This window comes from Lepidothrix coronata, unplaced genomic scaffold (assembly GCF_001604755.1).
Source record: "Lepidothrix coronata isolate B3197 unplaced genomic scaffold, Lepidothrix_coronata-1.0 Scaffold7, whole genome shotgun sequence".
Classification (NCBI taxonomy): Eukaryota; Metazoa; Chordata; class Aves; order Passeriformes; family Pipridae; genus Lepidothrix; species Lepidothrix coronata.
The window spans coordinates 5,954,219-5,977,425 of record NW_016690187.1 but is presented as its reverse complement, the minus strand read 5'-3'; the positions used below and the strand labels follow the sequence as shown (position 1 = coordinate 5,977,425).

The following is a 23,207-nucleotide window of genomic DNA, read 5'->3' as shown; positions in this document are numbered from 1 at the left end:
CAGGTACTGTGATAGCTAATCCAAGTTAATAATTAAAATCCTCTTCTATCCCTCTTTCCTTCAGGATGCAAGAAAGGCCTAGGCTTTCTTTTAATACCATATCATCTTTTCTCGTGTATGTGATCCTGTCCTCATTACCACAGCATACTTAATATTGTAGCGAGTAATATTTCATCTGGGTAAACAATCAAAGGGGAGAAGGGTTGGTTTGTTCTTTAAGATATATTTTTATCAAATAAGCCCACAGTGATATCAGTGATTGATGGAGCACTATTAGCACTGGCAGCCTTAAGACCCTGTTTCCAGAGTAGTAGTGCACATTTAGCTGAAGATTTTATCTTGGTTTGGGCAGCCAGAGAGCATGTTGTCCTTGTGCCCAGCCGCTGCTGCACTCAGCAGGCGATATTTTGGGATTTCTCTGCGTTGGAGGGACTTCTAGAGGTTGAAGGTGTAAGAGTAGCCATGAAAGGGAGATTAAGCCCAAAAACCTGGTTTCACGCTCTTGGGATATTTTACCACTTCTTCAGTTATAAAACATGAGGTTTTTTTCTGCTTGCCTGGTAGGATGCTGTGATCTCACAACTGCTGGGTGGTGCCCCCCCTACATTGGGCTCATAAAGGAACCATCACCATTACAAACAAAGGAATTAGCTGTAAATACTCAGAAATCTGAGCCTTAAAAACTAATGTACTTCAGGCTTGTTTGTTGTTTTTTTCCCCCCCATAAAATGTTCTGCTAGGCAAAGTCATGCATAAAATAGAGAATATTCGTGTTCTCCCTCAGTATATGAGGATGGGTCTTTAGAGTCCTATCACCAAACCAAAGGAAAAGGTTTGGACTGCGTTATATAAAATATGAAAGAAAATGAGTCCAATTCTCCCACTTGGCAGGGTAGCTCTTCAGCTTCTCCTCATAGGGGCAGGTAGAGCTGTAGAGGTTTGCTCAGAGCTGCAATTTAGTGACTCCTGGATTTGACCACCAGCTAATCTTCACAAAGACCCTGCAATATCAACTGTTTGCCTTTGGCCTCCAAATGTCAAATAAAACAAGTTTAGTTTAAAAATTCCAAAGAGCTGTTGCAGGAGCAATTGGAGATGCTGGAATATCTGCTTGCAGATGATTTCACAATTGTAAGGAATGGCATCCAACCTGCTCTCTGGCTGATTGACTTGCTCTGAGCCAAACATTTTCATGTTCTGTGTTTTTTCTACTACATAACTGTCAGATAGCTTTGGAGTTCATGGTGGGAGCATTCAGATGTAGTGCAGCTGTTCCTGTTGCTCTAACAGCTACTTTATATCCCAGACAGGTCACAGAACAGGACAAAAAGCAGCTGTGCTGCCAGTCTGTGAATCACAGAGCATCTTCCACCTGGGAAGAAAACTGTTATGTCAGAAGATTATGTATCTTAATTCTCCAAAGTTACTAGGGAGATGCTAATCAGTTAATTTCTACTCAATATGGTAAACTGTGTGACTAGAACTATCTCATAATGCCTTAAATGGGCAATACTTTTGGATTAAAGGGTTTTATTTCTGTATTTTCACTTTTTTTACAAACATGAGAGAATAAGGAGCTAAGTTAAACACCTTTGCTAATGAGTGTCCATCTGAATTCACAGCTTTAGCAATTTATTACTGAAGATGACAATTTAATAATGGAAATAGCTAATCAGAGAAAACAAAGTTAATGGTTTTCTCAAATAATGCTGGTCAATGACAGTGTTTGGGCTTGTGATAGAAGGAAACAAGTTGCTGAATTTTGAATTCTGGCACAATTTTTCAGATATATGAAAACACTTGCTTTCTCTCTTCAAAGCCTTGAGTGTTTGTAGTCGGAAGACCAGATGGGCTGATACCTGGGACCAGAGCTACTGCCAGTGCCTGCACATCTGCCTCAGCCACAGTGTAATGTGTGCAAATCTAGGTGAGAGACATTGGTTTGTGAGATTTATGTAAAGCCTGGTAGATTTACCAGATTTCTGACCATAGGCCGTGTCTGTTTGTGTGGGTGATTGCTGCACATTCTTACAGGGATCTTGCCGAATTTCCTGTTTTATCTTGAATTAATACTTTATGGGAAAATACATTGTGAATCTGTATAACTAACAGGTTTAGTAGCGCTCATCGAATAGCTTAACATTCAGAAGAAGCAAGCACACATGCTGTTCTCTCTGGGGAGCAAACCTATTCTGCAGGAATTCAACCCATTACATTTATTTAGCAGATCTGGAAGAAAGGACTTAATTTGATTTTGAATCGCTTTAGTTTTCATATTAGAGAAAAGCAATAACAGAAATCAAGTTACCTGGCACATTTTACATCAGCTAAAACTACCCCCAACAGGGTGTTGCTCAGGAACAGCAGCTTGCCAAGTCTAGTCTGGAGCAGCACTGCTGCTTCTGTAGCAGATCACTGTTTTTATGATGTTTGGACTTGCATTAAAGTTTTCTATCTGTTGTTGGGAGATAGTACATATATATCCATTTCTTAAAAACACCCCAACTCCACAGTGGAGTTTTTTGTAAGCTTTAGGTAATGGGCTAATCTGAACAATTTAATTGGTTTTTCTACGAAGCTGCCTTATCATCCTGTGAGGAGTGTGCCCAAAACTCTGAGGTGCCTTTTTGTCCCTGCTAGTTTTAAGAGCAAAGTTTTCTTGTGCCCAAGGACAAGAATTCCTTCCCCAAATCCTTCTAGAGCAACAGGATGCATAATGTCTCTTGGAAACTGGTGAGGACAGTCCATGCATCCCTCAGAATGTGTGGGTGGGTGCAGAATGCTCCCTCCAGAGCAAACTGTTTGGAAAGGCTAAATTACTTAAAATCCCACTCATCCACAAAACTGGTGCAGTCAAGGAAGAGTAGAAGAGTCAATAATCTAGCTGTTTAATATATTTTTGCAAGGATTATTTGGCAGTATCTGATTTTTTATGATGTTTAGCAGAGGGACATGCTGTCTTTCACTTCCTTCTCTAATCCATTTCCTATGTGTTAGCAAAGGGTAAAAAGTACTCGGGTACTGCACTACAACTGAGGTAACCTTATATGACAACAAATTCCTGAGGCTGGAATATTGTGACTGGTCTGACAAAATGTTGTACATTCCTCTTTTTTTCATTTAAATAGAAGAAGCATGGAAAGTTTGCAAAGGATGGGGGTGGAAGAAATGTTCTCTGTTCTCCAAAACTGGGTGAGAGGTTGAAATACAATTGAAATTAGATTGTTTGGATGTCCTTGATGGTACAGATGAAGCTTGTCTGGATGGAGTTTTTAACTACTTTATTTCAGTTTTCTTAGTCATAGTTTATGAAACGTTTTACGGTTTACTTAGGTGCATAGGAGCTTAGCTGGAAGCCCTGTTGAAATCTCAGTATCTAATTTTCCAGCAAGCAGTAAGCTCAGCTGACAGATTCACAGCATAAGTTCTATCACAGCATTGGCTTTCAAGAACTGATAAATTAAGATACACATTAATGCACAAAAGAATTGTAAGTGGCTGCAGTTTGCACGTTGCAAAAAATAATAATCTGTATTTAGAGCAATTGATTTCCTCTTCTGACGGACTTCTGAAGTGAGAATGCTTTATCAGTCTTTACTACTGAGAGCACTAGCACCTTTTTTGTAAGTAAATCAACTCTCATCTGGCAGAAGTGGGTGAGGAGGGTGGTTTGGAATCTAGAGCAGTGGCTGGCACAGATCCTCAGTGCTGGACTGACTCTGCTGACTTTGAAGTCAGACAGAAAATACAAACTGATGCAAAGTAGGTTTTTTGAACCATCACATCACTCTTTGTCAGAAAGCATCAATTCCCTGGACACCATCAGTTTGTTGGGAATAAACATGAACTCCTCTGCTCTGCTTTTATTAATTGCAAATGTGCTTTGTGAAAACCAGTAAAAGGGTGTTACCAGCTTAAGACTTTGCCAAGGCAGTAAGGTGGAGTTGCATGTGGGAATGAAGCCTTGTTTAATCAGGTTTTGTAATTACTTTGATACAATTTTAGCTGAAGCATGTTGAGTCAAGCAGTTCCTGGTTTAATACACCTACTCTTTAGTCTTCAGTTGCAAATTTTAGAATTTACCAAATACCTATTTAATAACCAATTTTTATTGTTGCACGCTGATCATCTACAAATATGCCTGTAGTAACTACATGTTGTACTTTTATGTGTTTTTACTTAAGTAACCAGTTTTAGATGTCAAATCTCCCCTGAAGTCTACTAAATTTTTGGATAGGTTTTAAAGATGAAAAAAAATCAATCCTCATCTTGAACTCACAACAAAGGGAAGTGAGCACAGCAGTAGCAGAGGTTTTCCCCCTCTCGTACCATGGATTTGGTTTAGTTTTACAGTGTTTTCTTGACTCCCCCATTAGATCTAGAGGAGGAATGTCCTCCATGGAGAGGTATATTGGAGATAGGGCTGTCTGAACGCAGAGGCACCCACGAGACACTTGCAGGTGAGCTGGGTTGGGGAGGAGTGGGTGTTACACTGCACAGCAACCTGAAGGTTCACAGCACTGATAGTTCGCTATCAGGACACACCTCACCTATTGTCAACACATGCAGAGGCTGTAGAGAGTTTGTAGCAAGAGGAGGTTGTTATTTATAGGCAATGGAAAAGTTTATGCCTCTTGTTTGCAATTGCAAATATACAGCAAAACTGTACATTCCTTTATCATCTTTGTTCAGTTGTTAAATCCCCAAGTTTCTTCCCCAGGAATCATCCCTGTTTCTCTGGATTTCTTGATTTAACATCTATAATCAAGGCACCTGACAATTACTCTGAAAGTTTATAGAGCTGCTTTTTTGGTTTTCTCTTACTTTAAAAAACAAACAAAAACCTGTAAAATCCGAAAACTCTGGGGTGTTTCTGAGGAAAAAAAGATTGTTGCTTTGTTGTTTTTTTTTTTAAATGAGAAAGGAACATCTTATAATTAGGAATAACAAGACATTCGTGTTTGTAATGAGTGAATTATAGCCTACAAAGTAGCTTGAATATTTTCAGCTGAAAGCTGCTTTGGAAGCTTAACATGGGATTAATTTTTGAAGTATACCTGGACTACCAAGAAGTTAATCAATGGAGTGTGAGCTATACCCACTTAAAAAGCAAGGACATGAAAATCAGTGCATTCTCCATGAGAGGCTCTTAATTATTTCCTTTCAGAGAATGTGCACATTATCTTAATTATACAGGAGCCTACGTAAAGGTACCATTGGATTGTATCCAATGAAAGCTAAAGCAAACAATATGACAAGAAAAAGGGCACTTGCGTCATTTCACTTTAGCATTTAAAATACAAACAATAACTAGCAAATAAAAAGCTCCTAGCTCATGGTGTGCTTACCAGTGCCAGCATACTTATTCCTTCACATGTAATCTTTAAAACAAAGAACTCCATATCAGAAAATGCTTTGACAGTCTTTTTTTTTATTTGTCTGCACAAAAGCAAGACCACATTTCAGCAAGGAGGCATGTTTCCTGTGGGGCTCTGCTGGCTTCATGCGATTAATGACCTCTGCATTTCCCAGATAAGTCTTTCTGTGTGAATGTGATCTTCTCCTGTGTGCATGAGGGCACACAGCCACTAAAAAAAAAAAGGCATCAGAACAGAAGGGTGATAAAGCTGGTGGTAAGACTGAGGTGCTAGAGCATTTTTGTTAGAGGTGCTATTGCTTTCTGTAAGGAGTAGATTTTGAGATGCTCAGTAATGGTGATTAAAATGATGAGTTATTCTACATGGTAAGCCTGTCACTCTGATCAAATCCACCTTGAGAAACTAAAGTTTCTATATCTGTGAGATCCCAAGATACTGTTTTGGAGACCTCAGCTTTAACATGTATGTTCAGCTGTGACTATGCACTGTTAATGTGCTTTCTTGAACAACCGAGGGGAAAAATGTCCAGATCTTTGTCCATTATCCCCTGAAAGGATACTTATACAGCTTCAAATGTCAGGCTGCTCTGGCATTTCTCTGCATCTTTGATCACTTTAAGTATATTTTGGTGATGCCATTCAAATGTTTCTCAGTATTGCCACAAAAAAATGTTATCACAATGTTACTTAGCACCATGGCTATTGCCACAAAAAAATGTTATCACAACGTTACTTAGCACTGCCAAATCACCTGGATGGTGTTGGGGAACTTCCTTCAGAGGATGGAAGGTAGAGGAAGGAGTTCTCCCTCATCAGCCTTTCTTACTTTCCTCTGACCACTTTGGGAGCAGCTCCTATCCTTTGAAAACTTTAGCCTTTCATGGAAGCTGCAGAGTCACTTCCTCCCACTTATGGGGAGGAAGACCCTAGTGTAGTCTCCTATGCTCCCTTCCTCTGCTCCCCAGACCTACACTTGTTGCACATGCGGCACTTTGCTGTGTCCTAGCGTGTTTTGAGGAGTGAAGAGCACATTTTCTGTGGGAAGACAGGAGGACACACAATCCTCCTCCAGCTTTGCATGAGTCAAAAGCTCTGAAAAGGTGTGTATGTGTATGTGTCAGGACAGGCACAGATGAAAACACTGCATGACATTTTAGAGATTAGTGTACAACACCTCTGATCCCTACATCTACTAAAGCATGGTACAGAGGAAGGGAGGATCACAAATGGCACGTTTCTAAGCACAAAACAGCTACCTCCATTCATGGAAAGGTCAAAATAGTCCTTAAACATTACTAATGAATTTTTTCCTATATTTAATGTTTTCCAGTGCTAGTGGAGCCTGATATATGAGAAGTGTTTTAAAACCAAATTCTTGTTGCTGTCAGGAAGCCCCAATTCAAGATGCACTGATCCATTCCTTCCTAGAGTGAGGTTAGAAGTCTGTTGAAAAGGACATGCGTCAAATATACCATCACAGTCCAGTGCATCCTGCTCTAGCAGTAGGGATAGAAGTCTTGGTAAAAAAAAGTCATGTTATCCTTTAGCTGTGTTCTGTAGTATCTCCCCTAATCAAACTAACTCCTAACTTATTTACACAAAAGGCAGAGTCTTTCTCTTTAGTGGGACTTTTTTTTCTAACCCTTCGATATCTCCTTCTCCTAATTTTCTACCTGTAATAATTGAACCATTCCCATATTAAATGACTGTACTTGGAGAGAGGCACAGGTACCAGAGTGCTACATAACTGCAGGGAAGTGGAAAACAGTGCAGTGAGACCTCTGTGGGCTTAATCAGCTTTGTAGGGAACATGCAGTCATTGACTCTTCCAAGTGCACAGCAAGGAAGGAAAGTTTTTCTCTGGCTGACAGCTAACTTTAAAGAGATGAATTTATATTTTTGGACACTGCACTTGGAATTCCAATTAATATTTTAATCTAGTAAATGGATGTGGCAATTGATGGCAGAGTTCAGGGGTTGGAACTATGTGAGTTTGAATTAATTAATGCTCTCAAAGTCAGTACTACTTTTGCATCTAAAGGGGGCTGAACAGATAAAGTCCTCTGATAATTTAACACTAGAAGGTTTGAACTTCCTTATAATAGAATAATTTCTCTGGGAAGGACAAATTCTGCTCCCATTTATTTTTGGTGTCACATTTACCACTACCAGCACTTTCTATGCTCTTTAAGGAGCTAATTTTAAAGTTAATGGGATTTTTGTGCACAAAGGGTTGGCCAGCCATAACTGCAGACAGCACTGACGTACCTGATTAGTAAGAAATGTGACGCTTTTGCCACTTGGCCTTCTGCCCAGTGGGAGCTACTTCTGTTGAGCACATCAAATGAATTCATGTAAGTCACCAAAGAACTGCAGGCCAGGAATGGCTGTTGGTTGCTACTGGATCAGACCAGCTTCTGACCAGTCAGCTAGAGAAATATCCTGTACTTCAAACAGTGGAGTATCCATTTAAAAGCATTTAAAAATACATACAACAAGATGGAGTTGTTAGACTGGAAAATCCTCTTTAGCATGATACCATCTGACCATTAAATATCTATGGAAAAGAGTTGAAATACCATAGTGACTCATCAAGAAGTTATTGAATTGTGTAAATAAATCTTTCTTTAGAATTTATTCATTGGTGTGGATGAGCTAACGAAGTCAAACATGCCTTTTTGTCTTTATGAAGCTTCACACAGAAAATCTGGCCTTTACACAATTCTCTGACTACTCTTAAATTCAGAGTAGTCACATTATGCATACTGCAAGAGAAAATTACTATTTTCTTCCTTTTATTCCAGCTTCATTTTAATGGGATTATAAACTGGCTTTTTAAATACAGTAAAAAATTTCTTCTGTTTCCTTCTACAGTAGTTTTTAATTGACAGTCTATTTTTGGCCAAGTCTTTGCTCAAAGGAGCTGCAACACCTGAATCCCCTCCCTCCCACCAACCTCCCTCCCTCCCATGTTCCCACTGCCAAAGATGAAGTAGATAGAAATGCCTTTCAGAACTGAATTGTTTGAACTAATGTCTCAGCACTGAGTGAGTGAGGTTTATAGCAAATAATGTGAATTTCTCAGGACTGTCTAGCCCACCTTAGCTGTGGTTTTATTTGGGAACTCTTATTGGTTTCTGTTTCGAATTTTCTCCTGATGCTTTTGTCCTACCACTTGTCACAGCTATAGGATAATTTGATCAATGCCTCAAGGCAATATTCTTATCACTTTGGAACTTCTTGTACTTCCCAGGGAAAGGAAATGCATTAATTTCAAAGCTGAGTCAACTCCTGAAATGAATTAGCACATTGGGTAAATATCTGAAAGCATATTTTTACAAGTAACTACTCACGTGCCCTGAGCTGTTCAGTTTCAGATGCAAGCAAGGAACATGTCCTCTGGGCTCACTTATGCACAGCTTTTGTGTCGACTTTGTGTGTTTGGGTTTTTTTTAAATCTTACTTTCTACAAAATCTGTTGTTATATAGATTATTTTCTTCTCCTCCTCTGGTCATAATTTCTGATCTCACTGACCAATTTCAGCCCAAATCTAGAGAGGGAAGAAGATTCAATGATGCTAAGTATTCATTATGTTTCATGAAACAGGTAGTTGGAGGTCTGAGTTGCAAAGGCTGTACCATGAAGTTGCTCATTATTGGACAACAGGCAATATGCAGAAGAGAGACACATTACAAATGCTCTGAGGATTGAAGACTTAGGGGAAGCAAAAATATCCAGCCTAAATCCATAGGAAACTGTCTTCATTCTAGAGCTGATGGAACTTTATTTCACTGATTCATTGCAAAAAAAAAAAATTCTTTCAATTAATTTTCTAAGAGGATTTTGAAGGAAACATACGGTATGTTGGTCAGACTTGGATGTGCTGAGTCTCCTTGTTTTGTCTTTGTGCAGATCACTGTGAGTGTGGACAATGTAATGGCTATTCCCTACCTCAATGCATGTTAGAAAGCTTAATTATTCTAAATACACAGTTTTATCAGGGATCCCAATGAGAGCAGAAACAGGACTAAATAGGGCAAAATATTAGCTGAGTGCTTTTGAATGTGAAAGATAAGATAAAGAAAGATCTTTTAAGTGCAGGTAAATATCTCTCTCCTTTATTTTTCATGTATAGTTCTTCTATCAGCCATTTAGAACACACAAGATTTAAAACATATGAGCAGAAACAATATTTGTAAATGAAATACCATGTTAAAGTTATTCAACTGTAAAAGTAGAGAACAGAATCCTACAGTATAGGACACAGATGTATAAACAGACATGGCCACAATGCCATAGTCTTGTAAGGGTGGTGCTCAGAAAGGGAACGAACACAGTCTCTAAATTTAAAGAAAAACAGTATTGAATGAGAAAATGCACAGGAGTGGCTTAAAAATTAAAATGAACCACAGCCTTAATTTCCTGCATCTGTGGATTTATTTCCTTAGCCTGCTCTCTTGGTAAAAATATGAACATCAAAAATTACAACTACCCACTGACATAATTTGCTGACACGAAGTGCATTTACATCTTGAAAGATTTAAAGCCACTTTTACTCTTCCCTCTTCTCCATGCTGTTTGTTTTCATACATTTATGTATGTTTGGCCTCAGTGCTCTCCATCTGATTCGGTGGTGCAGCTGTAATCCACTTCAGTACAGATATCCGGCTCTTCCTTTAGAAACTTCCTCTTGCTATGCTATAGCTCTTGTAAACGCCCTGACGGAAGTGGCTTTTTTCCTCCTTCCTACTGCTGCAAGAGGTACCAGAAGTACAAGTCGCTTAATAAACCAGACAACATTTGGTTTGAAAAAAGCCTGGAGAGATGCGGTTTTGCATTAGTTTTAAAGCATTTGTTTCTTACCTTATAGAAACACCATGCATATCACTCATGTTTAAACAAAATGACTGGCAAAGCCATAGACACTGTCCTAACACTTTAATTTATTAGAGTAAAACTACCAGGTTACTTTCCATCCTTTCTACTCCATGTATTTGAGAAAGAACATCTGTCTGGTAACAGTGATGGTTCCAAGTCAAGTATATGATTTTTTTTCTTTACAGAAAAATATATTTGAATGTGACTCCAGATGAAATTATCTTTATCTTTCAGCATTTCACTTTAAATATGTAATTTTAAAAATGAAAATTTAGGAAAAATAAAGGATACATAATATCATTTTTTCATGGCATAATTTTCATTATTTATCATCTTATGCCTTATATATAGGATACCAGGGACACTCTGTTCTGCCTTAGAAACACAGTATTCCAGTTACTCAATTTGGTTCTGGCAAGACATGATGATATGAAATAAGTGGAGTTTCCATTTCTAAGTATGTTAAGAAAATCCCAAAGGTCTGAAATGGCAGATGTTATGGGCATGATTGATATCAGCACAGTGAGAGAGACAAGATTCTCAAAAGACCTAAAACAATAGATAATGGCTTATGAGGCAAACAAAAAAAGGAGAGAAAAAGAGGCATTTTCTGCAGCAGACTACAGATGCTCTATAGGAGAAAGAGGGGCTGGTCAGTCTCCTACCATCACTAGAATGGAAAATCTGGGAAGTTGCTAAAGCAACTTGAAGAAAGGCAGCAGCACCTTCCCAACTACCAGGACCTTGGAGGAGCTCTGCAAAGAACAACTTCCAGCCTTTTGCTTTCATTTGCAGATTCAGGATGTGTAATGGAAAAGCCAGGAGGCCAAACTGCCCATACCTGTAGTGGGCCATCTGAATCATTTGAATAGAATATCACAAAAGGCAGTGGTGGGCCCTTTCTCTTAACGTGGAATGGATACTACCCATGTCTGGCCAGATTGTCTTTCTCTTTACAGCATAACAGAGGCCTCAGTAGACTTTTTCTTTTTTCTTTTTAAATAATCTTGGCTTAGAAAGAAATTGCTTAATTTAACAAAGTGCTTTCACTAAGATGGAGCTGTGGAAACTTTAAAGATGTGCATGACACTGGGTTGTGTGTTTCTTCATGCATTCTCCAGCTCTTAAACACAGACCCTGCCAAAGCAAATAACTGCACAGTATTTATCATAGTTTTGTTACTATGTAGGAATATTTTTTTGTTACAATGCTTGTGAAGGTGAACTATTTGTTAGCTCTTCCTCCCTTCCGTCTGCCAGTAACATGGAAATCCAATTGTGGTCATGAAACATTGCTGACTTGGAGCTGCAAGTCCCAGAATCAAACCTACATTAGGCAGCAGCATGGAGTTTCTCCCCTTGTCAAGAACCAGTTCTGCTGCCATGTGAAAGTCCAACAGAAGGTTTTTGTCATATTGCACTACTTCTGTAAATGTTACAACCTGTGAAATTACTCCCATTTCTTCTGTGAAAGGAAGACACTAGGCACAGAGAGTTTTGCTTGGGTTTTCTGGTTGTGTTTTTTGTTCTTGGTGGTGTTTTTTTTATTTTGAACTATAAACCTATTCCTAGTTACTCTGTCTAGTAGTTTCTGTGTGTGTTACCCACTTGCATGGTCTCTCCTCTGTGGTGAGATCTGCCCAGTGGGGCTTTGGTGGCTGACTGGCAGCATGTTGTCCACCTCCAGATGGTCATCCTGATGGGGTAGGCTTAACCATCTGCTGAGCTGGAAAACGGAGGAAACAGCTTCCAAATCTGGCCATTCCAGACCTTACCAGCACCTCTTGATCCCATTTGCTTCCATCCTGGGAGCAATGGTTGTCTGTTGTTCCTGGGGAGGCAGCAGAGGGCAAAGCGCAGGCTGTGACCATGCTACCAAGAGCCCAGCTATGCAGCCTGTAAATATTTCTTTGGTTTCCAGAGTTATGCTTATCCTTCTATTCTGTATGGAGGAATATAGATAAATTCTGTAATCCTTCCTGAGCACTGAAGGATTGTACAGATCTATTAGGAAAATTATGTGCTCAAAAGCATGGGGAAGACCAATCCTACTGTAGCAGGAAAATGCTACTTACAATGGACTCAGATATGGGAACAAGGTCCCATGGGAACTGGTGGAAGCACCTCATTTATATCTTTGAGTTATGTAGGAATGTATTTTTTTAGACAATGCTGCATCTGAAAGAATCCTTTGCAGGCAAAAATTGAATTAAGTCTTCTTCAAAGGTTTTTGCTCTTTTAAGAACAAAAGACAGTGACTTAGTGACATTTGTTGGGCTAAATTGTATTTCTCTGTGTGTATTTATACACACATTCATATGTTCAGGGCCAACACCCAGATGACAAATGTGAGAGTTATTATTATTCTTAAAATGTCTGTGTGTTTTTTACTGTGATGCTTGGTAGTACTGCTAATGGTCCTGTGGCTATAAGTCTTCCTGTAGGGATTTATAATGTAAAGCACAGTTTATCCCTCATCTAATTACTGCCTATAAAATTTTTTATTTGAATGTTTTCAAAATAATTTGGGAAAAAAGAAGTTGGCCTGATTTAAGTGACAGAAGACTTGAAACGACTTTTTTCCCAATCAGTTATTTCTTTGAAGTACAACTAGCAAATTACATTCTGAAGCAAGAGAAACTTTCATTACAGAACAAACTCACTTTTTGGTTACAAATATTAGAAGAAATAATAAGCCAGATATTATCCTAATAAGTAAGAGCCCAGTGCTGTACTGGCAGGACTTCATTGCAAAAAGCTATTGGCTGCTGTTTACATTTCAGACATTCTCTGAGTAAGTGTTGTCACAACAGACAAGCAATTATAGACAATAATGTCAGTAATTTGTGGATTAAGAACTCCTTAAGGATGTATTGGTACGCCCAGACAGTAGCTGCTTTTAGCTTGTAACTTAGCTGTGCTAGTGAAACTGTAACTTCTCAGAAGCAATTGTGCTCCCTCTGAGGTAGCAAAAGCATGGCAGGGGTTGAACTTCTCTGGGCTCTCCCTGCCTCCCTCACAGCTCTCATCCAGACACCTCAGCCTCAAAGAGCCATCTTAAATAGATATATCTATTTATGCATACTCATAAAATGGAAATATTGGCCATTATGTCAAAGTAATGCTGTGCTAGGCTCTTGCCAACAAAGCCAAAAAAATTAGATTTTAAGATTCCAGTACTATAAACACACCTGTGAGGAACTTCAGCTGAAGTCCAAGTCCCAGTGTGCTGTGCTGAAGGGCACAGAACCTGTGTTGATCTTCTGACTCACCCATTGGGACACCCATGGCTCAGGACATACTCCATATTAGCTTATGCAAAATATGTAGCGTGCGAAACATGCTCTACTGAGAAAATGTTGATTATTTTGAAGATCAACAAGAAAGATTCAAGTGTAGTTTGCACTTTTAAAAAGAAATCCTGGCATTTAAAAAGACCATCCCAAAACACGTATAGCAATGAACATTTTCAGGGACAAATTAAATACAAATAGACTTTCTTTGTGCTACTGTTCTTCTAGTTTAATTTCAATACAAAGCATTCAGAAAATTAAGAGCATGTTTAGGAAAATGACTTATGATGAGGGGAAATTTATCTTAGTAAGGCTGTAAATATGTGAAGTAGTGGGTGGCTTGGAGGGGTTACGAAAAAGAAATGTTTTTTTTCTTATCAAGTCAATTTTTCATTTTATAGGGGAAAATTTCAGAGAAATGCCTTGAAAGGTTTTAACTATAAAGGTAGAATATGAAAGGATATTTACTGGGCACCGCTAACCTGGTTCTTCCAAAGGCAGATTTGCCTTTAAACAGGAGGTATCTCATGTGCCTGCCTGTCAACGCTGGTTTAAAACCCCAGAGGACTCAGGTCCTTTTTGCTGTTTGTGCTTACTAATTCAGCATCTTTTCCTGAAGATGCTGTAATAGACCTTTAACAAAAGCTTATTTTGCCCACGGCTGCAGGTGAGCTTGCTGGGTGTTCAGGGTTCATTCAGCAGTGGCTGGGATGTGACAGTCTGACCCCATGCAGGAAGGCAGTGGGGTCCTGCTGCCCAGGGTGGCACCAGCTGGCCCATTATGCCCGCAGTGACTGACTCAGCCATGCTGTGGGCAGGGCGCCTGGCACAGGGCTCTTGCTGCAGGGACCTTAGCTGGCACTTCAAACAGGAGACAGTGGTTGAGAAACGGCTCTACATCCCTGACAGTGAAAGCAGCCTTTTGTCTGGTATCTCCTTCCCAGACATGGAGACTTTGTTTGCCTTTTGCTGGATTTTCAGTTGATTCTGGCGGTTTGAGTAATCCTGAAGGAGACTAGAAAAGTTTCAAATGCACCTAAAATTTTAGCAGGACATGTTTGGTGCTGCTGGTGTCCCTGCAGATCCCTGCCTATGTCCGAGCAGAGGCTGATCTGATTTCACACCCTTGCAACCGAGACAGAAGGCTGTGTGTGCTAAGCCAAGCTGTTCCTCTCCTTGTGCCTCCTCTCTCCTCGGCACTGCTGTTCGCCTTGGATAAAACCTCGCAAAGTCTCTCTTCGCCTCTCTGCGTCTCTTTTCGTTTCGAAAAATCCTTTGCGGGCCCAGGCCATAGTCGGCACCTCCGAGCCCGGCCAGGCCCGCGGGGCCGCACTGTCCCAGCGCCAGCCGGTCCGACCCCCGCATCCCTGCCCGGCATCCCGGCCCATACCCCTGCCCCGCGGCGGCCCGTCCCCGGCGGGAGGCCCCGCGCTGCCGCCGGCCCCGCTGCCGTCACGTGGCCGCCGAGTTTTGTCCCCGCAGCGGTATGAGGAAGTCAGAGCCGCCGCCGCCGCCGCCCGCAGCCCGGGCGGGCGCAGCCTCCGCCGCCGCCTCCCCGCGGCGCGACATGTGAGTGAGTACCCGCGGGCAGCCGCGCCGGCGGAGCCCCTGCCCGCCCGCTGCCTCCAGGGTGCCGGCGGGGCCAGGAGCCCCCGTCCGAGGGCAGCCGGGGGCGGCGGAGAGCGGGTCTGGGGGCGGGCCGGGTGCGGGCTCGGGGCGGGGCGGGGGCGCTCCCGGGGGCTGCGCGGACGGCGTCCCCGCGCCCCCCGGTGGCCCCCCCACGGACGGACGGACGGACAAACGGAAGACACATCTTCCCTCGCTCAGCAGGCTGGCTCTCCCCGGCACTCGCCTCCCGGCGTGAGAGCCCCGCCGGCGCCGCCGCCTCGATGGAGCAGCCCCCGGCGGCGGAGGAGTGGCAAGGGGCGACACAGAAGAGGAAGGCCTGGGCCAAGAGCCGCGACTCCTGGCAGGCATCGGAAGCGGAGGATTTCTCGGCAGCGGCGCTGGCCCGCGGCGAGGAGGAGGAAGAGGAGGAAGAAGAGGAGGAAGAGGAGGAGGAGGATCTCGCCGGCGGAGAGCTGCCGCTGGCCGCAGGAGCAGGTCGGTGCTGGGGGCGGCAGCTCGCGGGCCACGGGGATACCCGCGGGGTGGCCTCGCTGGTACTGACTGTCGGCTTCTCTCTCCTGCTCTGTCCCTAAGGCTGTCACAGCGTTCCCAACGAGAAGATCGCGATATGGCTGAAGGACTGCAGGTGGGTGCTCCCGCCGTCCCCGCCGGCGGGTCCCCGCGGGTTCGCGTGGGCAGCGCCGCGGAGCCGAGCACGGCACGAAACGCGCTGCGCTGCGAGCGCCCTGCGGTGCCTCCAGCCGCGGCTGCGAGCGGAGCAGCGGCGTGTGTCCGTAGGGCCGGAGAGGAGGTGGCTTTCAGCAGCTGCTCTCCCCTTGGTGTCTCATTAATGAGCCTGAAGGCTTTCAGCCACCGAGGGAGGAACTCAGCTGACGGTAAGGAAGGCAGCATTATTTTGGAAGCTGCACTGTTTCTCTCCGAGGGGCTCCAGTTTAAAGCTTCCGGTGTTCCCTTGGCTGGTTTTTGGTGCAGATTCAAAGAAACGGTTGCTTCCCCGCCAGTAGTTTCTGTGCGTCTAGGCCTCCAGGAGTGATGGCACAGTTTAGACTAACTTGATTTATCTGAGTTTCTTAATGTCCTCTATCATTAACTTGAGGCACGGTATATGTTGTCTGTGTTCCTGTTACTGTTACAAAATAATCTTTGGAACAGACTGACGACATTACTTTCTCTTCATCCTCAGTCATATAAAAGCATAAATGTAGCAGCTGGTTTTGTCCAGTCTTTTTCTCCATTCAGTCCTAACAGCCCTTGGAGCCGGAGTTGATGGGGAGAAGCTAGCAATTAGCTTTCCAGGAGCTAACGATGACATTTGAAGACCTCTCCTACTTGTTATTTCTAGTTTCCTTCTCCTTTTGAGAGCAGCTATGTTAAGATGAAAATTTACCACCGAGATTAGCTCTGCCTTTGTGATCTTTTGATCCAATAAGCAGCTGACTGAGCTTACTCTGTAACTGAAGTGTGGGTTTCTTTATAGCTACAGGGTCCTCTGTATAGTTTCCTTCAGATCTTTACAGGCTGTGCCTTGGAGGGGGTGTTGGGAGCTACAGGCTTGATATCATACTGTATCCTTAGAATATAATGTTAAGACCTGGCAGACCGTTCCTCCAAAATACTAGAATGGGAGAAGATTTTTCTGACTTTACCTCGAATCTGGTGTTCTGTTGGTCTTCCAAAATATATCCTTAAAAATTAGTATTATGAAATCAGTGCTTTATTAGAAGTATTTTTTGCGTGAGGAGGGCAAAAAATGGAGGAGTGGAAAGAGAAGAGGCCCCTGACAGAGAAATTCTTCATAATACTGCAGTGCTACTTTTGTCTGTATCTGCAGGATTTCTGTCTAGAACCTTCCCTGGTCCTGTGGTCCTTACTGTTTCCATACAGACTTTAAGGAATATCACAAAGCTGCAAACTGACAACATAAACGTCTAATAGATGGTAAAAATCTTGAGTAATAACACAAAGTTTGAGGTTTTATTCCTGTACTTTGGTAACTATCTATTGTTAAAACTGGCACCACACACTTCCACGGAATGTGTTTGCATCTCTGGCAGTTGCTTCCTAAAATATGGGTATCTTATTTTACACTCTATTTGCATATTTTACACAGAAGGAAATTAAGCAGAAGTTTAGTCTTTTGCTAATATAGAAATGCAAATTTAGGTGACACGTGTTTGTGAAACCTGTTGTGGCCCTTCCACAGAAGTCTTTTAAAGTATAACTATGTACTGTTGTAAATCCTTTCAGAAGAATCTTGTGTTCACCCTAGAAAGATAAAATCTTCATTTTTAAAAAATATTTCTTAAACCAAGCTATTCAGTCAGAAGTTAGCCTCTGACTCTAACATGCAGGATGCCAGCATGTATAATTCATGTCTGGTAAGTGCAATACCAAGCTGCCTGAAGTGGTGCACATCCCTTGTGTTTTGAAACTGCAGAATAGTTTAGTTTTTTGTGTCTAATATACATGCAAGCAGTAGCTAGCATGTGTAGTCAAGTGATAATTCAATTTGCAGTGTTATAAGTAACTGTATGTATAGAAACCTTGAACTGATTGTCTCTTGATTACAGTGTACATAGGCAAAGAGGACAGCATTAACAGATGACAGAATAGCCCTGCAGATACTCTAGTGTTTTATTTTAAAAAAACAGTGACATTTACAATTGTTTTCATTCCTGAAAGTTCCTATTTGTTTAACTCCAACATTTTTATTTGTTTATTTGTTTATTTGCTTGGAGCTTTGATTGCTACCAAGTGTGGTCATACACAGACAGAGCTTCAATTTCTGGTTCATCACACAACTTCATTCTTACAAGTTAGCTCTATAACAAGCTACCATATAGCCATTACTTCAAGTGAAGATTCAATCACTAAAATAAAGTATTTTCTCTCTTACATACTTTCTAAAAGCAGTCTTTCCCATTTTGTCTGAGTTTCTGTGTTTGTGAAATTAGAAGAAAATTGGCACTTTTAAAATCTCGTTTTCCGCTTTGAGTTGGCAGTAGTACCAAAAAACTTAATATCAACCCACTGCATGAATAGATCTGCTTATAAGATTTATTCCTTTCTTTGCTTCTAAAAGCTTCAATAGTGTTCTAATATGGATAAGAAGAATTACTGGGTGTCCCTTGATATTCATGTTAGTGGTTTGGGGCTCTTATTACTTGGCATCGCTGTTTCACATCTGCTTTGGAGGAGAGGAGGGTTCCTAATATTCCATGTTATTTCCTTGGTAGACACATTTTGTTGTTTTGTTTTTTTCTTTTTCTCTTTTTCTTTTTTTAATTGTTGTTGTTGGTTTTGGTGTTTTGTTTTTTAAATAAACAACTGAAAGCAAAACTCAAAAGAAAAAGCAAGTATTTATCATATGGTGATAAGAATTATGGAGGTTTAAGAAATGCCAGATGTTACCCAAAGTCTCTGGTTCATTCATGTTTTGGGAATCCTGTGCCTTTGAGAAAGGCCTCCTTTGCTCTTTCCCTGATACTTTGAAAAGGCTATTTGCAGTAATAAGAAAGCTTATAATAGCTGAAACACAAGTGTTTGTGTTATACAGATAGAAAAGAAGAAATTTTTGTCAACTCTTATTATGACGTGTATTATTTTGATTGAATATATTTAAACTCTGCCAGTAATACAGGGGATGTGGGAGGTATTTAGGAGCCATCTCCTGTAGATATGCAGGAAGTGAGTTCTTGAAATGCTTCACAAAGAAGAGATTTTTTTTTTGCTTCGAGTTTAAAATAAACATGGCTTCTGCCCAATTAAGGCTTTAAAAGCTGAAGTTTAAACACTTTCACAGCACAGTGCAAAATCCGTGTCCTGTTCTGGAAGACCACCCGACCAAAACTGGTAGCTGAGCAAACAAACCTATGGGCTGTGTATTGTCATCTTACCTGCTCAGTACCTGTCCCCCATGGCAGTGTGGGCATCAAGAGTTCATTCACTTCTTCTGTAGGCCAATATTGAGAGAAGTTATTGCTATATATATTAAAATACAATAATAAATGAGCGAAAGCAAATAGAAACCTGAGGCTCCTTTGATTCAGGCACATACCCACTTACTTGCTCTTTGCTGCCTGCTTGTTGCTGTTGGCCTCCCTCCTCCGTTTCTGCGTGGCCACTGTGTCAAGGCTGCTGGGATGTGCTGGGGACCTGCTATGATGTGCCTTCAGCAGGGAGGCCCCGTCCTGAGGGCACAGTAAGTGGAAGGGTCCCCCAGCCCTAATGTTCCCAAGTGCACAGGGCTACTCTGAGGCAGAGCCATGGCCCTTGCTGATGAAAATCAGCCTGGACTAGAAAGGCAGAATTGTTCACGCTGTTGTCCAAAAGGATTTTTGTGTGGTACTTGTTCCTTGTTTAAACTGATGTTGTGTCTAGTTCTTAAATGCAAGTTTTTCAAGTGCAGGGGGTATACGGCAATAGTGTACAACAGTGCAGGCAGGACAACAAGGGGTGTTGGACAGGAATGCTTTTCTGGTAGCTGCTAACATGCTTTAGAGGTAATGGACTTAATTTCTAAAGGGAAATGCCAGCTTTGGTAGTTGCTTTTATGGTTTTCTACCTGCCAGTGCATGTAGCACTGACCTGGGCTGTCAAAGTCAATACCAGCAAGTTTCTACATCAAAAAGAGGCATGGAAATAGCCACCAGGGAAGGAGAGGAAGAAGGTTGGAAGCACACCCATCAAAGCTGAGGAATAAACAACCAGCATAGTTATTACCTCAAGAACATAAGGCTCATTGTAGCGTGACAGGTTTAGACAATACACCCTATGTTTTTTAGACTCTGACTGGACAGACACGCAGAAACACAGGAGATCTGAGCCTTGGCAGAGTCTGTCCTGTCACCTGAAACACAGTTATGCACCTGGATGCTCTGGCTGGTTGCCTTAGTGTCCCACTGTGGTGGGGCTTTGCTTTGCTTTGCAAAAGGCACATCGAAGTGAACTTGCTCCATATCAGCAGGCCACATGTGGAAAGAGTGAGTTCTTTTCAGAAGGGAAAAAAAAATAAGGTTGTGAAATGTAAGGTCTGTTAGAAAGCAGATGCAAATTTTCCTTGCTTAATTTGGCCATGGCACCAAAATAAATACTGTATCAGAGCACTGTTTACTTTTAGGTCTTTGGGCAGGTTTATGTGTTTGTCTAATTAAAAATCCAAATGAAACATACATAATATAGGCACGTAAATCGTCTGCTGTCCCCTTCTTTATGAGTAATATATTTCTGATTTTGTTTTGAGCCTTGAAAGTTAATGCTGCTGTACTTAGTAGTGACAAGTCTTTGGTTAAATATATCTCAGAAACAAAATGTGGAAACATCTAGCTAATGTCAACAAGTGTAGCATGAACCCAGAGAGGAATTGGACCTGTCATTTTTGTGGTTTCTGCTGCTCCTTTTGAGCACCATGAGGTTCTGCAAATCTCTTACCCTTCAGGGAACTAGCAATAGGAGGCATCATCCAAATAAGAGTCAGTGTAAAGTATCAGAACTGCAACTGACAGCTAACATAGCTGTCAAGATTTTTATCTTGATTCTTCCTGATCACCTAAATACAGCTTTCCACCTCTCTCTCCAAGAAGTTTTAAATGTGTAGAAAAATGGCAGCAGTTTTTACTGCATCAATGAGATTGAATTAATCCATTCAAAAACCCGTGCTCATTTTTTCTTGGTGTTTTGCTGAGAAGCCCATAGTTTTCCTCAACAGGGGGCTGTTGCCCCTGAAGGTGTTTGAGCTTTGCAGTTATTAAGTTTTGGGGTGTTTCTCTACAAGGTGTATTTGTGTAGTGGGCTGAGGATCATTTAGGAAGTTATTGCCAGTCCTCAGATGTTTGTGCTTTCTGGGGGCGGAGGGAGGGACAACTGCTGCTATCACAAGCTTGTTACATGCTGTAAGGAAGGACATGAACCAGCAAGTTTTTTAAATAGTATTAATCTCTTCTGTGGTTTCAGAACGCCTCTGGGAGCCTCCCTGGATGAGCAAAGCAATCCTCTGTTGAAGGGTAAGGAAGGGCTTTATCTACTGAAACCTCTTTTGCTGGAAACTGTGCTTTCATGGACATTCATCTGAGACTTTGGCTGTTTAGTAGGAGTACAAACCACAGCGTGGTCCGTGTTGCAGAGTTATTCTCACATTGGAGCAATTGTGCCCAAGAAATTGGAGAAGGGGGAAAAGAATCTGAATAAGACTTTCTGGAGATATAAGTAAGCTCTAAAAAAACCCCCAAAATGTGCAGGGAGGTAATTTTGTCTCCAAGCTTGCAATCATTAGGCAGTCTCTGCCTCTAATAACTCTGCTTGCCACACCTGAAAGTTTTACTGAGCAGGTCTGAATACTAAAGTTCAAAGTACAGTGGGAATGTGAAGGTGGTGACAGGGTGCAGAGGAATTACTTGCTGTGCCTGGAGTCTTCACTTCAACTCTTAATCCAGTACAGGGAGGTGAGAGGGGAATGTCTAAGCTGGACTCAGACTCTGGATCCCCCTGGTAAGATGACTGGAGGATAGATAACCGAGCAGCGGAAGGCACAGATGTGTTGAGTGGTACCTCCAGGTTCCTGCTTGCAGTTAATTTGCTTGCACATTGACTCAGGAGCACAAAACTAAAACATTCTTGTAGTTGTTCTCTTTCAAAGTAATTTTTCTGTGTTCTGAAATATAACTTCTCACTTCTTAATGCATTTTTACTGCATGACTAATGCAGGGATTGTAAATATAGTCCGGTTATATCCTGTATCAAATTAAGTATCTTGGTAATATCTTTAGATAAGCTGCTGGAAGGAAAACACTGGAGCATTTTAGTTGTTGAAATGCTAACTGTATGTTTTCAGGCATGCTGGTGAGAAATGGAGGAAGTTTTGAAGATGACTTATCCCTGGGAGCTGAAGGTGGGTGTGGCAGGATTATGACTCTTTTTCTAGCAAAAAAAATTATGTTCAGTCATCTGATTTTTATTTTGAATGACAGCATTGGCTAGAAAATCAGGATGAAGCACATAGAAAAATGCAGGAAGATTTGCTTTTTGAAGTTATTTAGACTATTGCTAGTGTTAAACATTCTGGGTCTCTGACACAAAGGTCAGAGGCGGCCCTGAATTTGCTTCTGCCTTCTCATTTTAATACCCACAGTGACAGCATAGCCTGAAGCATTCACCAAGGCTGTGAGAAAATGATTTCTCCTACTTGCTCTTCTTGTCTGTGGGTTACTCTTGGCAGCCGTGCATGCCCCACTTCCACTGAATCCCTCGGGAGTGGCATGTGCGGGCTTTTGAAAGGAGGAATGAAATTCTGCCAGCCAAGAGGCAAACCCATTAAGGGCTAAGTGCTTTTAAAAATGAAAAGCACCAAAGCTGAGTAAGTGTTTTGTATTAGCCACTATATACACTTGCCTTTGCTAGCTGCTTGCCTTTTCTTTTCTCTTCCCTTTTTTAAGGGGAAGGAGATGTGGCCGTTCCTGGTTTACATCTTTGTAAAAAAGACTTCTGGCCTTTCTCTTGATCATGAGTTAGAGGTGTCCATAAGCAAACTAACAAAAGCACTGTGGATTCTGTTTCAACAGCAGCATCTTGAAGTAAAATAGCAAAATTTAACTGCAGGACAGGGGATATAAGACATTGTCTGTTTTCAGTGTTAAAAAAAAAAAGACAAAACTACTCTCCTGCTTTAGCTTTTAATCTTTTTTTGAATTACAGCTTTTGCAAAGTGTCAGAACTTGTATAGTAGAAAGCCCTTTTTTTCCACATTAGTCTTGCCAATGGTAGTCAAAGTAGTGGGACAAGGCCTGGAGGAAGGAAATATCTTTAATTTGTAAAGATTTAAGACTTTTAAGGAAAAAAGTTTAGCTGGTAATGACCTTGATCTGATAATGGTGGAAAAGCAGTAAATGAGTCCCTTGCTGCAATAGATTGAATAGGATTAAATTTTCTTACTGACAGTCTTTTCCACTTATTAGATTGCCTGTAGTACAAAGATTTCATAGGAAAAGTTTCTTTGTAATGATAATCCAAGGTCTGAGCATATGACGAAGAATACA

General features: G+C 41.5%; 1 protein-coding gene across 1 annotated transcript in view; it reads left to right on the top strand.

Moving 5' to 3' along the window:
- The first annotated feature begins 15,335 nt into the window (after positions 1–15,335).
- SSFA2 (sperm specific antigen 2) overlaps positions 15,336–23,207 on the top strand; it is a 41,395-nt gene continuing 33,523 nt past the window's right edge. The window contains exons 1-4 of the mRNA XM_017838266.1: positions 15,336–15,651; positions 15,751–15,802; positions 21,130–21,179; positions 22,007–22,063. Of these exons, the coding sequence (XP_017693755.1) occupies positions 15,438–15,651; positions 15,751–15,802; positions 21,130–21,179; positions 22,007–22,063 (373 nt within the window). The 5' untranslated portion in view covers positions 15,336–15,437. The remainder of the gene's footprint in view (positions 15,652–15,750; positions 15,803–21,129; positions 21,180–22,006; positions 22,064–23,207) is intronic.